The following is an 18066-nucleotide window of genomic DNA, read 5'->3' on the forward strand; positions in this document are numbered from 1 at the left end:
CTCCTTTGTTGCACTTTTAATCATTTTATCACTATCGGATAAACATTTCTGTGCGATTTTCTTGAATCTGGTCTTCCTTAAGCAGTGGCGATGATGTTAGAAGTTGGAGCTTATTGTGAAGATCTTTCATTAAGCAGTCTCATCGAACACTAGTGTATCCCTGAAGGTAGTTCCAATGTAACAAATTTGTTCGCCGTCTCCAATTAAGTCAATCCGACAGTCTTCCTCCATGGATAGCGACCCTTGCTTCAACTCGCCTCGGATTACACATATCCCTGTTCACTTCTGAGGATTGATATCAAGTCCAATTTCTTCAAACCTCCTGCAGGCTGGCTGAGTAAGATCTAAAGCGGCTTCTTTGTTCTTCCCAACGATGACGGTGTTGTCAGCAAAGCCCATTACCGTTATAGGTGGTAGTTCGGGTGACAGAGGTACATGTAATAAATATCATTTTTGGTCCGTATTGATGATATTAGATTGAAATAATAACATTAAGTTATTTATTAGACCACCTAATCAATACAAAATCGTCTTGGATGATTTACATAAATTTGTTAGCTAATAATGGGACATGTTTCGCCTTCCCTGAAGGCATCATCAGCCATAGTCTTAACCTTAAATTAAAAATAGGCGTCTAAATAACATGTAGTAATGAAATGAATTTTAAAAATCTTGAAGAGATTTGAAGTAAAATAAAGTTAAAAATAACAATGATGGTTTGAAAATACAATGTGATGAGATACAATAGTGGAAGTATTAACAAAATTAACATTAGAAGGCTGCTAAAATAAGTACAATGGATAAAACAACAGATTGTTATACAACAAGTAGTAAGATTGCATAAAAGTAAAGTTGATAGTCATGGCGGTTATAATTAGACGATGGCGAAAAATCTTATATAATCAAAGTAAAGAGGAGAGAATAAATTCCTACACAAATTCCTAAAACAACACTTCAAATTTCACAACTCCAACCCCATAAAGAACTCGATCGAACTTTGTAATTCCCTAAATAATTTCAGTCTACAACCAAACCACGTTTTATGTTCTTTTGACATCACCAACATGTATACTAATATCCCTATCAACAATACTATTAACATCATAAAAAACAATCTGTTGAAACATAGCACATTGAGTAAAATCGAAACTGATGAATGGTTAAAATTACTTAATTTCGTTTTAGACAACAACTATTTTACCTTCAATAAGAAAATTTACAAGCAAGAAGGTCTAGCGATGGGAGACCCATTGTCTGGAATACTAGCCGATATATACTTAGATAATCTCGAACATAGTAAGATTATTAATAACATCAACGGACTCTGTCTTTGGCATCGCTATGTTGATGATACCATAGCTATCATTGATAAACAAATCAACAACAGCAATAACATACTATCATTCCTCAACAACTTAGATAATAATATTAAATTCACCAAAGAAGATGAGTTCAATAACTCTTTGAACTTCTTAGATATCAAAATCACACGAGCATTGAACAAATTCGACTTCCAAATATACAGAAAACCCACCTTTTCTCCAACAACCATAAAAAATGATTCTTTACATCCCAACTCACATAAAAAAGCCACTTATCACAGTTTAATATATAGAGCATTAAAGATCCCTATGTCCTCTACTAATTTAAAGAAAGAATTACTATTCATCAAGGAAATAGCTAAATTCAATGGATTTAACACGAGTATGATTGATAAAATCATCAATAAAACCAAACTGAAACTAGCTACCAATTTAACCCCATTAAAACCCGTCAAACCAAAATACGCTAAATTCACGTTCACTAACCATAGCATTTACCCGATAACCAATTCATTAATGAAGCACGAAATAAAAATAGCCTACACAACAAAAAACACTAATCGTAATTTATTCTTCAATCACAACTCTATCAACATCACAGACAATAGTTACTCTGGATCAGGAATATACAGATTGAAATGCTCTACATGTAATTTTTCTTATGTTGGCCAAACTGGCCGCAGCTTCTCTACCAGATATGCCGAGCATTACAATGCCCAAAGACACAACAAATTCTCCGCAATGGCCAACCATATGAGGGACACCGGGCATAAATTCACCACAATAGAACAAGACCTCCATATCCTAAAAAGAGTCGATAAAAGCAAACTCATGACAGAATATGAAAACTTATTTATTTTCCTCGACCAACATTTTAATAAAGATAAAAATCTAAACGACACTATTGATAAAAAAAGCCCCTTGTATGAACAGATTCTTATTTTATTACGAGAATCAACTTCCCTCACCAACAAATTCTTAAAAATCTTCAACCTCACATCAATTAGAGTTCCCACCTCCCCTACAGCTAATATACCCCCCTCCCTTCCCCCCGCCGCTAGTACCTCTAATTCAAATACAACCAATAAACCCATAGCCACACCCACCGGAACATCGCTCCCTCCAATAGCCTTACACCGTTACAACACGCGCAGTAATACACTCTCTTCCTTCCCTCCCACCAATAGCAGCCCCCCTCCAATAGTTACGTCAACGCAAACAGATCCCCCTCCAGCACAAAACTTCAGTTATAACACACGTAGCAAGAAGTCTACGGTTGCAAATTCTTCTAACTCATAATATTACAAGCTATCTTTGTCACCATCAAATGGTAAGTGCATACGATTCTACTTCAATATTTTTCAAATATCTTTTCACACAATTAACTCTACATTTCTTGCTTCCATTTACAGATTCCACTTTTATATGCTTTTTCAACTAGAATATCTACAAACTCACAATTTACAACATTTGAACATCACTTCAAATTTTGAGATGGTCCATAGTGATCCTATTTGAAACTGTTCTTCAACTTCTATTCACCAACTTCATATCCTCAACGTGTTCTACAACTTCAACATATGCATCTGACTTTCGTCTTTTATCTTCAAGATCATGATGAACTTTGGATCTCTCGACTAACTTTGACTTTTATTCTCTCCTCTTTACTTTGATTATATAAGATTTTTCGCCATCGTCTAATTATAACCGCCATGACTATCAACTTTACTTTTATGCAATCTTACTACTTGTTGTATAACAATCTGTTGTTTTATCCATTGTACTTATTTTAGCAGCCTTCTAATGTTAATTTTGTTAATACTTCCACTATTGTATCTCATCACATTGTATTTTCAAACCATCATTGTTATTTTTAACTTTATTTTACTTCAAATCTCTTCAAGATTTTTAAAATTCATTTCATTACTACATGTTATTTAGACGCCTATTTTTAATTTAAGGTTAAGACTATGGCTGATGATGCCTTCAGGGAAGGCGAAACATGTCCCATTATTAGCTAACAAATTTATGTAAATCATCCAAGACGATTTTGTATTGATTAGGTGGTCTAATAAATAACTTAATGTTATTATTTCAATGACAGAGGTACCCCGTAATGCCGTGAGAGACTATCTTCGCTTAGCTCGTCTAAGATATGATCTACGACTACGTTTTAGAGGGCTGGTGATAATGGAGATCCCAGCACCACACCTCTCTTTATGAGCATACCCTTTATGTTTTACCCTTCTGCGTTTCGATTTGAGTAATGTTCCCAGTCTGAAGTTTGGAAATTACGTCCCCAAGTTTTGCTAGTGGCTTTATGTCGCACCGACACGGATAGGTCTTATGGCGACAATGGGATAGGAAAGGCCTAGGAGTTGGAAGGAAGCGGCCGTGGCCTTAATTAAGGTACAGCCCAAGTTTTGAAGGTATTCCTTTCGGACTGTAGGGTTTTTAGAAAGTGGCTGTGACTGATATTGTCAAACGCCTTTCAAATGTCCAAAAAATTACTGTGATGTCTTCTTTCCACTGTTTAGCAGATTTTAACAATGCACCGAGAATGGAAATATTTATAACAGTGCCTCGAGTTGAACAGAATCCTCGCTGGTGTTCATTATAGCAGTTGTACTCACGCAGGCGACTGTTGATTACTCTTTCTATTACTCTCCTAATGTCTGAACAGATAGTGATAGGTCGCTAGTTCGACACAGTTTTCGGATCACTTTTCTTACATAACAAAATTATACGTGCATCCCGCAGACATTCAGGAATTTCGCCAGTTTGTAGCATTCTGGTTGCTATTTTTGCAATAATAATCTGTACATCATCATCATCTTTAAGGGCTCTCATCAAAACGTGATCTGGGCCCGGTGCAGCATCTACTGCGATATGATCGACGGCAACAGTTATTTCCACCTTTGACACAGTGGGCGTGAACGTTTCCTTAATTTTCACACGCTCCGCTTCAGTGATTTTAAAAGGGTAAATTTCCCTTTTGTGAAATGTTCATGGGAAAAGAAACCATGGACGTTTCCAAGATCAATTTTACATACCCCACACTTGTTTTCAAACACCCGCCTCACTGTCTTCCGTCTCTGATTGTAGAACTGGTATTGAGTCAGTTCATAGTTATATTTGTTTTGCCATTTTTCACAAGCACGTTTATCTGCACGCTGTGGATTTGACAATTGACTATGGTGTTTTTCGCTAAGAGCATTGGGCGTTTCTTCCTAGCCTCACAAAATTTACTTGCTGGGTGTTTGGGACCAGGCAGGAGGTTAATAGACGTAAAGAGGAATGATGCAAAATCTTGAACCAATTTATGATAGCCATGATCGTAGTTAAATTGTTCACATTTTGATTTCCAAACACGAATTTCTTGTTTGTACTTTAGAGATGAATTATCTGATATACCCCCGTTGTTGCTAGGATTGAGATTTTCTCTAGTGATTGAACCAGATATATCTATTTGAGTTACTTTAACCGTGTGATTTTGAAGCAATCTTTCGCGATGTCCGTCAGGATGAGAGCGACTAATATGGATGGATATGCCCTTCTCACCAAGAAAATACTGGCTACAGTATTGGCATTTGACTTCCCGAGGCTCTTGTGAATTGTTTTCATATAAATTAGCGTTCCCGATTGTCTGGGTATCAACAAGTTCGTTAGGTGTTAATATCGAATGTTGTTTGGATGCATAAGACATGATGTGCATGCTTTATGTCACGCTGTGGTCAGGATGTGCGCACCTTATGTGTACAGCAATTTCTCTCTCTCTACGAAAATAACGTTCACAGAAAGAACACCTAATTTTGGAAGTTTATCCTGTGTCCATTGATCTGTCCCTCTCTAATTATTCTACCTTGATGTATGCATCGTCCGTAAACTTTTGTCATTAGCCGAAACAATACTTCTATTATAATCATCCATCTCAATACATGAATTGTCAGCAGAGGTAGATGAACTTCGGTTAACCTCACTTACGTGATCACCAGCTGACCATTCGAGTGCTATGGTAACTAAGCACTGTAAGTAAATAAACAAATATGGCTTCCCAGACTGAAGATGTATACACGTTCAACCTGAATAGATTAGGTAAAAACAAATACGCTAATGAAAACACAGATAACATAGTATCGTACAAAAATCAATATAAATAACCACAATCATAATCCTATTATGCTGAAGAATATGTTGCTTAAAAGAATAACCCTATAAAGATCACATGCAATATCCTTGGCTAATACATTCTCCATGGCCTTCATTTCTGTATCCCAACTTCTATATAACTACAGTATAATCTTACGTTCCCATGGATTAAACAAAAAGAGGAAACAATCGCTAGAATAATTCATGACTGTATATCCCCACGTATGCGAAAGTTACATAAACAGAGAAACTCTGCAATGTGAATTCAAATCAATGAACAGCAATAACTTTCCAGATTATATGCTGATTAACATATGGCAAGCTGTTCATTATACTGTTAAAAATACAAACAGCCATTGTCATTTTGTAACGGACAGTGAAAAATATAATCAAACTTGAGTCATAGCAGTACCTACAGTAATTGAAGGGCATGTGTCATAGCACTGCTTATGTTCGTAGGCCCACAGTTTTGAAGTGCCGCAGCAGCAGTCAAAGGAACTAGGTGACATTAACAAGACATGTTCCAAGTACTCACTTTATCACCTATCCTTCTAACAATGTGGTTTGCAGACAATTTAGGGATGGAAACTGCAACATTAGCACCACTCAGGTAATGGATGCACAAAGAAAAATTAGAATGAAAAGTGTACTTGGGACAAGGATGATAACCCTGAATTTTCAATTTAAAGGCCAACATGACAAAAAATTGCAATAGAAAATCAGAGAACTGGAAGAAATGTTTCAAGAGATTCTTTGCAACATGCTAAATGAAGAAGAAATTGATAGCTCGGTGCTTCTTTATATTAGTGGCTACACTTCTTTCAAAGTATCTGCAAAGGTGGCATGTGAACACTGTGTTCAGTCAGTGGCTTGAGGAAGTGGGAGTGATGGGTATTTGGAGCATATTAATAACTGATGAAGTATTGAAAGTAGGAAAGATTGCATTCCAGATCATGAACATGCTCATTCGAAAGTATGAGATATTATTTCTTCGAGACTGTGACAACCATCTTGAAAATTATAAACAGAATTATTAATATTTTACTTTCAAACTACAAGAAAAGGTACAACAAATTGATTCTTATTATATATTCACTGATAATCATGTAGTGTAAAACTACCTAGTCCAAATTTTGACAATAAGTAACATAAGCATCACGTTAGGCTTATGTTTCACGGTTTGATGTCAACTGATAAGTTGATTTACGTCACGCCAACACAGATACGTCTTATGGCGACGATGGGACAGGAAAGAGCTAGTAGATGGAAATGGACGTGACATGAATTAAGATACAGCCCCACCATTTGCCTGGTATGAAAATGGGAAACCACAGAAAACCATTTTCAGGGCTGCCAACAGTGGGGTTCAAATACACTATCTCCCGAATGCAAGCTCACAGATGTGCACCCCTAACTGTATGGCCAACTCGCTCGGTCAACAAGTTATGGGTCCTATTTCAGGATACTGGATCATGTTGACATAGCAAATGTGGGTATGTTTCAACTATTGTAAAGTAATCCTCACCAAGATGCAAGATGAAATGACAGAAATAGTGTGGGCTTCCGTATTTTAATACATTCACTCCCGTATCACCAGCAATAGCGTCAAGTGCCCTCATTTCATAACAACACTATTGAGAGTTTTGGAACTGAAACCAAGGTTTGGTAACTGGTATATGTGTTTGACTGACCCCACGGAAGGTATACGACACTAGAAATCATTATGCTTAGGTACTGGCCAGGACTGAATGTGTTAATAAAAATAATGTATGTCTCGTCGCTCTATGGGGTCGGGTATGAAGTGAGATGAATCTTTGTGGCGAGTTTTTTTTTTTTGCTAGTTGCTTTACGTCGCACCGACACAGATAGGTCTTATGGCGACGATGGGACAGGAAAGGCCTAGGAGTTGGAAGGAAGCGGCCGTGGCCTTAATTAAGGTACAGCCCCAGCATTTCCATGGTGTGAAAATGGGAAACCACGGAAAACCATCTTCAGGGCTGCCGACCGTGGGGCTCGAACCCATGATCTTCCGGATGCAAGCTCACAGCCGCGCGCCTCTACGCACACGGCCAACTCACCCGGTGTGGCGAGTTTATACAACCGGATGCCCTACCTGACGTTAACCTTATCAGGAGTTATGAGATGAAACGAGTGACATGATTTGTGATAGTAGGAAGGGAGAGGGTGAAATGCGGTGCTGGTATACAGCCTACTTTTGTCAAATACCATCAAGGGGTCTGCCCAAGGCTTAACGTCTCCAGCCAATGGACAAATCGGCATCAACAGCATCATATGCCTTCACACCATATGAACACTGTGGAGAGGTTTGGAATTGAATACAGGCTTTTGGCATGCGATCTACTAATTAGAAATTGTATACCAACACTACCTCTTCTACTCCACCAGCCAACGTTCTGATGGTGAACTTCTTTTGCCCAAGGGGACTCAAACTGGCTATCCACAGTGCCAGACCAGACGGACTTGCTGCCGTAATGATCATGGCCACCAGACAGGCTAATAATAATAATAATAATAATAATAATAATAATAATAATAATAATAATAATAATGATGTTGCTGGTTTTTCTTCCCAATAACTACTTGTATGGTTTGCAGAGAAGGTGAGCTGCTGGAATTTTGCTCTGCAAGAGTTCTTTTTATGTGCAAGTAAATCTACCAATATGTCTGTGTCTGTTAGGTCATCAGCCCAGAGGCTGGTTGGATCCTCAGATAGCAACCACCAAAGGCTATGCAGTCATAGGAAAACCACAAAAACCAATGGCAGAGCCCAAATGAGGCGTACTAGGCAGGATGAGGAGTGAGGTACTTTGCCATTGCTTTCCTCACTGGACCAGAAGGTGTCACTGCAGCACGACTGATCCTATGAGCAACACCTTTCATAACACACTGACACTATTTGTGCTCCAAATGTCATTACTCAGCACTACTCATACCCCAGCAGCTTCCATATTGTCACAGCTTCGGTGGAAGCTACACTTTGCTCTGGCCTGTGCCAAGAGATAGATACAAAAATACTGCATCCATCAAGAAATGGCAACAGGCACATCTACCAATATACGGGAAGAATTTCGCTCAGCGAGAGTTTTGTAACGTGCCAGTAAAACTACTAACATAAGACTGGTGTATCTGAGTACCTTTAAATACTACTAGATTGAGCTGGATCTGAACCCACCGACTTGAGCTCAGATGGACAGTGCTTCTACAGTCTGAGCCACTCAGCCCAACACTCATATCTTTAATGCAGTTAGAATGCTAGGTGATGGTGCTAGTATTGGTTTGCCTCTCTTTCGCACTGGTGATATCAAGACTTGCACAGTATGAGCCAGTAAAGCTATCCTTCTGTACGTAAACAGCAAGCTACTGCCATCAAACTTTGATCTGTAACTCGTCTTCCTTCTTGTTGGAACATATATGTATCGATATCTCTATAGTTTCTCAGTAGGGACAGGCATGACACTGGCGTGCGGTAGCCAGAGCCATGGTTTCTTCAAGTCTAATTTTGTGATTGAGGGGAGATTAGTGTCCTCTGCCACTGTAGATTTTTCATGTTAGGTGATATGTCTATGATTTTTATGTTCTTTCAGCCTAGTGTTACTGCTGCACTTGGTGGTCCCAATAGAAACCAGTTTCCTATGTATAAACAATTATGCCATCGATCTCATCAACAGCTATCAAATGCGGATCCACCATATGTACTGCACCGTCATTTGTTTTACTACTGGAGTGCTAACAGCGCGACCTCGCAATCGATGACGAGACAGCACATACGATTAATGTAGATTTTGAGGGATGTTTCACCATTCAACACATTGCAACAATTTATTCCATTATAAGAAGACCGGTTTCGACTCCCATGGAGTCATCATCAGTTCTTGGTGAAAATTAAATTAAGGGGAATCTGATAACAATCGTCATAATGAAAAATCCATGCACCTATTGGTGGTTGCATGGAAATACATCATTGAGTTGATAGATATTACCTTGAAATGCAACATACACTTGGCAAGGAGAACTTGGAGCTTAGAAAGTTCCCAGTTCTGGCTCTAACAGTCTTGTGTTCATAGAACATGGAACACTAGAATTACATGTACTGGATTGAAAATCATTACAAAACACAATAAGGACACTTATAATGGTGTGGAAAACTTGGCTCTCTAAGAGCATTCTTGGATTTGACAGTCCTGTTTCTGTCTGAAAAAGATCGGATGAAATACACACCACAAAGCAAACTGTATAAAGACATAGATCTAGTCTAAACTGTCGCGCGTTCATGTACACGGAACACTGGGAATACTTGTATTGTTTGATAACACACTCGTTCAAATGAAAACACTTATAACCATATGAAATATTGGCGTTGCAAGAACGTTTATGGGTTTGACTGTCCTGCTTCCCCTGACTAAACTAGTGAAATAAATATACATTGAATGTTAAAGATAAACTACTTGGTATTTAAAGTTCTGTTTTTTTGTTTAAAAAATTGTCATGTGTTCGTGAAACACAGAACAGAACTGCTGGTCCTGCTTCTGTCTACTGGAAACTAATGCATTAACGCAGTTGAAATTAATTGATTGAAAGTTTATACACCAATGTGAAACACTTGGCACTTTAATATTCTTGGATCTGAGTAAAATATCGTATGTATACATAACTTGGCATAGACTTGTCGAGCGGTCTTGTCACAATCAACCAGAATATGTGAACCTTTTTAAAAAAAAAGGTGGAAGTAGTCAACAAGTCTTTGTTTTTTGTTTTTATTTTGTAATTATTTTCAATCCAGTACATGTAATTCCAGTGTTCCGTGTTCTATGAACACAAGACTGTTAGAGCCGGAACTGGGAACTTTCTAAGCTCCAAGTTTTCTTGCCAAGTGTATGTTGCATTTCAAGGTAATATCTATCAACTCAATGATGTATTTCCATGCAACCACCTATAGGTGCATGAATTTTTCGTTATGATGACTGTTATCAGATTCCTCTTAATTTAATTTTCACCAAGAACTGATGATGACTCCATGGGAGTCGAAACCGGTCTTCTTATAATTTAATAAATTGTTGCAATGTGTTGAATGGTGGAACATTCCTCAAACTCTACATTACTGGTTAAACGTCAACACGGAAATGAAGATCATAACTTACGACAGCACATGCGCACGTTGCTGTGGCCGCACTCAACTGAATATCCTGTTTAAGTTCATACCGAGTGATACAGTGTGTAGGAAACTCAAGAAGCTTACTTCCATTGGTCTGCACCATGGAGAAGCCTATGGTCTAGGATGGCTGCAATTACGGGCATCATTAGCCAACTTGTGGGACATGTCCAATCCAATAATTTTCTGCATCATGTCTCATAAATCACAAGGGGCATAATTACCAAGTGGCATCGCCACTGGATTCACACCAAGGTGGTGAGATCTGAAACATGGCCAATGCACGAGGGATTTTTGAAATGGGAAGTCATGTCTTTGTGGTACAGATCCCTTTTTTATGATATCTACAGTCATGTGAAACTATAACCTTGCTTGCTTTCATTTCTTCCACAATACTAATTACAGTGTAGATGAATTAAGAGTAATAAAACTTGTAATGAACAGACCTGTCGACAAGCGTTTTCGACAAATTCTTTGATGTCTTTTTAGCACTTCTTGACATACGATTTTTATCCAACATCCAAGATGTCTTAATCTATACCGTCTCCAATTAGACCACGTATTTTCATCCTAATTTTAAATATTAGACTTCAACCTCATCAAATACTATATCTTTTAACTGTATTGTTCTTATCCTGTGAAGCCTTGGTTTTTGATAATCTGTTCTCCAGGCGTGATATATATTGTTCAAGCTTTTTATCAAAAAAATCCATTTCAGTGTCAGACATGGATTATTTTTTAAAAACAATGTGTGACAATTACTTTTAGACAAACGTTTTAATTTTTCAAAGTGATTTTAGTATATGTATCTATTTCATTCAATATTTTTTGTGCTGTAATCATTATGCAACCACAATATCAACACCTGTAAGAGTTCATCAATACGTTTTATGTAAATTGTTAAGATTCCTCAGACCAGCATGTTTAAAAAGATTGAACAAGGCTGATGATGCCCAATAATAGTGAGCGAAACATGTAACATTAAAATTCTGGTAATTTCTATGTGTATTTGACCACACAATAGTGGAATAAATTGTATTGAATAGATGGTATTAAAATTACTCCTTGTGTAAACTTTGTGATTAGCTATTTTTCAATATGGAATAATGACGACAATAATGGTTTGTAGAGCTTGGTAAGTTACATTGTTGTTAAATCAAGTATGTAGCTGACGTAAATTAATATACTGTATGTTTATCTTTTCAGCTGGAATAGTCAAGTCTATAGAATCGATATTGTAAGCCTAACTTACAGTTACTTGTAGCCTATGCTAAGTTGGAGAATATCTTTCTCCATCTTATATGTTACAATATTTCCTTAAATTTCTTTTTTAACTTACAAACATAACACAAAAAACACACTCTGCAGTTAAGAAAAAATCTGTAAAATACCCGTAGTTAATATTAGGCCTAAACAATGCTGATGGCTGAAACTACAATAATATTTCCTACAATCTGGTGTGGTTCAGCACAGTCACACTCATTCTACACATATCAAAGAAATCCATGCTGATATCTTGCAGATTTGTACTGGTCTTTGAACAAGGAGGTCCAAAACAAAGGCATAATTGGAAAGTATCTTTGCAGATCTGCCAAAAGCAAACAGTATTCCCAGAACTCTATGTAGGCATAGGCCCTGAAGCTAAAAAGAAATCTTGCATTCAAAAACTTCTACAATCAAAAATTCATAACAAATCAGTTGACAGATAACCTATGTTCAACATAGATCAATGAGCCTGCTGATATGTAACACTAACTACGAAAAAGGCAGAAATTCAGGATGTGACTGAGTACCGTAAGTGATGAACTCAATCTCTCAATGCCCTACGGACAGAAGTTAAAGATACACTCTCTGTGGCTCAATTTAAGCTAAACAAACTGATTATTTCCAAACTGTGGAAGAGTCTGGTATAGCAATAAATCGCAATCTACAAGGTTAAGATCTTGCAAGTGAGGGAACAATAACTGAAAATAACAAGTGTATCCTCTAGAATAGTCTATGATTTATCATAATAAATCCAGCAAAGATGTTCCAGCTGCACTGATATGTTCAAAATTTTGTTCTTTTCACTGGCATTTTTGAAATGTTCCTAAAACCACCAACCACACTACATTCAAGCAGAAGAATAGAAGATCTATACAGGTCAGTATACACGATTTTTTACTTTTTTTTTTTTTTACTTTCGTGATCCCTGTCACTGTACCGACTTCCACACCAATACCTGTTTGACAAACACTGAAAGTCACTGCATGTCAGGAACAATCACCTCATAAATTTGTTGAATAAATCTTAGCCGCCCAAAACAGACACTTCACCTTCCCTTTCGTCAAGACGCCGGTAACATAATGAAAATGAACATTATCTTTTGCAATTCGTCGTATAACAAATACAAAGATACTATCTCCAGACTTGAAGTCATCGAAAAAGAACATGTATACGCTAAATACCTCAAAACATTCACTTTACGCTGGAAAGGCAGATATATCGAGCGGTCAAAACTGATAATTTTTAGCCAATTACGTTCTATTTTGTAAACAAGGAGAAGAAACAGACCAAGATAAACGAAGAACAAAAAAATATAACTTATTTTTCATTTATGGAATGGGGTATGACACACATGTTACTAACACTTTGCAAAAAAGTCCAAACACCGTCGATCTCATCAACAGCGATCAAATGCGGATCCACCATATTTACTGCACCGTCATTTGTTTTACCACTGGAGTGCTAACAGCGCGACCTCGCAATCTGACGACGAGACTCTACAGCACATTCGCACGTTGCTGTGGCCGCACTCAACTGAATATCTTCTTTCCGTTCTTGAGCCTCGTACCTGACAGCCTTGTCGCATGTCGAGTGCACATGCTCCGAAACAATTTTGCAATTTCTGTTATTAAATGCAATCTTAAGTATTATCTAATATTTTTAATGATTTATCCCAGAGCAGCAAGTTTCGCCTCATCCGAAATATATGGAATTATTATTATTATTATTATTATTATTATTATTATTATTATTATTATTATTATTATTATTATTATTATTATTATTATTACTATTATTATTATTAAGAAAAGAATAGGAGTATACGGAACTTTTAAAATAGCAGTTTGCATTTAGTTTACTTTAAACTTTGTTTTACGTCGCATCCATACAGATAGGTTTGATGGCAACGACGAACAGGACGAGGCTAGGAATAGGATGGAAGTGGTCGTGGCCTTAATTAAGGTACAGCCTTGTTAAACTACGGAAAACCATCTTCAGACCTGCCGACAATGGGGTTCGAACTCACTTATCTCCCGAATGCAAGCTGACAACTTTGTGTCCCAAACAACGCAGCCACTTGCTCTGTGAAGCCGTTTTCCTACCTTGTCGTAACAAAATTGGACTGTACTTCCAAATTTTGAGAACCTAATCCGCGAGATAATCGAAACGTGAGCAAACATTTGAAGTGTACGGTACAGACAAAACTACCATTTTATTTATATACTGGCACTAGAGGCCTTTGCTGGCAAGATGTAGTGTCTACAGTGCACTATGCCTTCTGGTAAGGGCTAGACTAAATTTGTTACTTTCATTGACCTGTCTCAGTCTTATCCTTCGCTTTGACAATATGAAAGTGGCTGAGGTATGAGTGATGATAGTAATGCCATTCTTTATGCAGCCAGACCCTGCTATGGATGGTATGAAATTGTCGCTCATAGGGTCGGTTGGTGCACGCATTTCAGAGGGCTTGGCAGACTGATATGTAGTAGCAACTTCTGGCTCAGTGAGGAAAGCAACGGGAAACTACCTGACTCCCCATTTCCCTAGTACGCCTCTTCAGTGACACCTAGGCCATCTATGACAGCTAATGGTGGAGGGGGGGTGTTTATTCTGGTGAAGGAAACTTATTGTTCACATGAATGGTTTACAGATGAAAGGGATGAAATATTAGGGATAAAATTAGTTTCTGATAATATGAAGGAGGTGGGAATTATAGGAACATACAGGCCTGGAAGAGAGGAAAGAGACATGGAAATATTTGAGAAAATAATAGATTATACTCATAAAAACAATAATAATGGTATGGTAATAATTGGGGGAGATCTAAACTTGCCTGAGGTTGAATGGAATGGAGCTGCAAGTGAAGCCCATGAACAGAAACTGGCAAATAAGTTAATTTGGGAGGGAGGATTTACACAAGTAGTACAAGAACCGACTCGTCTCAATAACTTACTATATGTATTCTTGGTTAAACCATGGGAAATTGTTGATAAAACTGAGGTAATTGAAGGAATAGGTGAACATAAGGCTGTAATAATGGATGCAGGACTGGTACCAAAAAGGCTTAATAAGAGGGTCACACAAGACAAGAAATTGTACCGAAAAACTAAACTTGATGAATTTGGGACTTACCTTAAATCACAATTCAGTTGTTGGATAAGTGAAGGGAGTAATGTGGATACACTTTGGGCTAAATTTAAAGGAATCATTTGGGAAGGAGAGAAGAGATTTGTACCTGTTAAGAAGGGTAAAATGACCTCAGACCCTGTTTATTATCGAAAGGAAATAAGAAAATTAAAAAGTAAATAAGAAAATTAAAAAGTAAATGTAGAATAGTAAACAGGAAAATCAAAGAGGGTAGGGAGAGTAGAGAAACTAGAAAACAGCTAATGAGGGAACTGAATAGAGCGAAAAAGGAAGCAAAAGAGAATTATATGAATGGCATACTTCAAGAGGGTAATGACCACAAAGGGAAATGGAAAAAGCTGTATTCATATATCAGGAATTAAAAAGGAAAAGGAATCCATATTCCTACAATGGTGGGAGAAGGGGGTGAACACTATTTAACAGATCCTGGGAAAGCAAACCTATTTAGTAGTATAAATTGCCAACCCTTTCCGTTCCTGCCTCCGGTACCTATCTTCTCATCAAGCCCCGCGTTGGGCGACTAATTAACATTCACCCTTCCACCTATCAATAATTTCAATCATCTTCTCAAGTTCGGAGGATTAATTGCGTTATTCATGTACGGTAATTGTAAGTATATGTTCAGCTAGCTACTCAGGGTAAAATGTATATCAATTCGATCCTCAAATCATACTACCGTAATCGCAGGTTCCGTTGAAGAGTGTCAATGTCCTCAATTAATCATTCAATTCTCCCAAAACCAATCATATCATAAATATATTCTATCAGCACTTATGCTACCTTATGACTACGTATTTTAACTTATTCTTATAAAGAAAACGTATAAATAGTCCTATATCTAATTTATAAGCATGCTAATGCAGTATTAATAAAAATATAAATCAAATTATGGGCAATATAGAAAAGAAAATGTAGTTACGTTACATTATTATCTTTGAATTCATTAATCATCTCCGTAAACATTATTGAAATTGGGCAAATTATAGTCTTCCCCTTCAATATTTGTCATTATCATCGTGTTGTATGACCACAGTTCATCATTCAATAAATATATCATGGGGTAAGAGAGGGTTGAAACTTTATTTTAGGAGGGAGTGGTATTTCTTCATGTTTGGTCTGTTTGAATTTGTTTGGATTTTCGTAGTGACCTTTTCTTGACATGAGAGAAGCAATAAGTTTCCCAAGAATGGTTTTAAAATATCAACTCACATTAAATAATTCTGTCTATATTAATACCAAGTATATTATTACCAAATTCTTTCATATGTGCCAGAAGAAATCAAATATTTTCACTAATAAGTGCCATATCAACTCTCATATCATTTACCGCTTTGCCAACATTAGGTTATAAACTGATTTACCAATCTACATTCATATTTTGAAACGCTTGTCCTGCTAGGCGATGTTCCTTCATATTCCTATATTTATTCTATAATGCATGTGAATTTCAACTAACCTAGCATAATCTTTGATATAAATACTACCAATCGACCGTTGACCACTTGGACTGTATCTTATATTCATTTGGATATGACCTAACTCCATTGCTTGCAGTATTATCTACCATACCATAACCGTAACTAACACAGAATTCCGTAATAACATCATCCAACCATTGCTTATACAAGGAACAATTAATATTTCCCAACACTATTATCATTACATAATTCTCATATAGCTCTTCTTTCCATTTCATCTGCATATAAATATCCTCATCTAACTTCTTCTTAACAATCTCTGTGTTACAGTTAAAACAGTCCATCGTCTACAGTTACTATTTATTAATGGCAAATTCCTAATATTTAATCCACTTCTTCTAATATCAAAATCGAATTGGCCATGTTTGCTGATCTGGTCTTTGTAATATCTAGGTTTCATTCTATACTTGACAGACTCTCTTCTTAACCTCATCTAGTTCGACATTAAATGATCTTTCCAAGTAGATTGGCTCTTAAACATTGATATTCACATTCCGTTTCTGTTTACAATAACCTAAAATCATCTTACGAGCACGGTATAACTACTACTCTCTTTAGCACATGTTTGCAGTTAATATCTTAGAATGTAACACTAGTATTCACTTATCGGTACATATTACGTATCTGTTGGCACTTCTGCACTCTTACTAATATCTTTCATTATTTACCATTAACATTAGAATGAAAACCTTGAAACTTATTACTTATCTCGTGTCGGCTGGTCATCTGCTGGATTCTGCTTGCTCCTCACGACATCTCCGAGTAATCAGCCATGGTCGTGGATTACGTCACAGCCGGGCATCGGTTAGGCAGTCTGGCTTGAGCTATGGCATCTTGAGCAGTCTTCCGCCAACAGTTTAAGCGAGCTCCATCATGACTCCAGTGTCCATGCAATGAGAAAACAGTATAAATCGGGTAGAATACATATCAATTCCTTTCATTCTCAGCTTTCCAATACGTATGTTTATCTATTTGTATTCCTTATTACTGAAAGACAGTGTCCTAAGATATTATCAATCTCCAAAATATGCTTGTTTTTGTCAAATATATCGGCTAATATAAGCTGATTAGAGCTTCTGACTGTTATTTCTGCAGTTTTTGATAGTATATGGCCACTTATTGTAATAATACTGGCCCTTTTCTCGTCAACGTTTCACTGGACTGTAGTCTTTCTTTACTTCGGTATTTGGAAACGAAGTATGTGCGTTTTCCTTTAGTTTCTGAATTATTTCGCGGATATAAGTAGCTGAATCCCTCGTTTGAGTGTGTATTTTACTTCAGCTTTCTCTGACGCGTTGATTATTCTTCCTATTTCGTAGTGAAAATTGCTATCCTTCCTTAGTGCGGTTTTTCTTCTTTCAAGGTAGTTAAGAATCGAATGATTTCAATTATTTCTACGGACCATAGTTGTTCTATCTAAGAAACTCTTTTCTTTTCTCGTCGGTCTATACGAGTCTCCGCCTTCTAATTACGGTCAACTTGCTGCACGAATACATTCCGTTTATTTTTACGCCACCTGAAGCCGCTTAGCACC

At 37.1% G+C, this 18066-nt stretch overlaps 1 protein-coding gene across 3 annotated transcripts in view; it reads right to left on the reverse strand.

Annotated features, from left to right (window-relative positions):
• Positions 1-17300, reverse strand: part of LOC137501483 (transmembrane protein 18-like) — a 62564-nt gene extending 45264 nt beyond the window's left edge. The window contains exon 1 of one of the 3 annotated variants that reach the window (XM_068228517.1): positions 17237-17300. Coding sequence is in view for 1 of the 3 variants with exons in the window: in XM_068228516.1 (XP_068084617.1) it covers positions 13270-13332 (63 nt within the window). In the remaining 2 variants the exon portion in view is untranslated. Of the gene's footprint in view, positions 1-13088; positions 13139-13269; positions 13427-17236 lie in introns of those variants that run through there. The other 2 variants (XM_068228516.1, XM_068228518.1) reach the window with 2 other exon arrangements.
• Positions 17301-18066: the final 766 nt, after the last annotated feature.

Source organism: Anabrus simplex, chromosome 7 (assembly GCF_040414725.1).
Source record: "Anabrus simplex isolate iqAnaSimp1 chromosome 7, ASM4041472v1, whole genome shotgun sequence".
Lineage (NCBI taxonomy): Eukaryota > Metazoa > Arthropoda > Insecta > Orthoptera > Tettigoniidae > Anabrus > Anabrus simplex.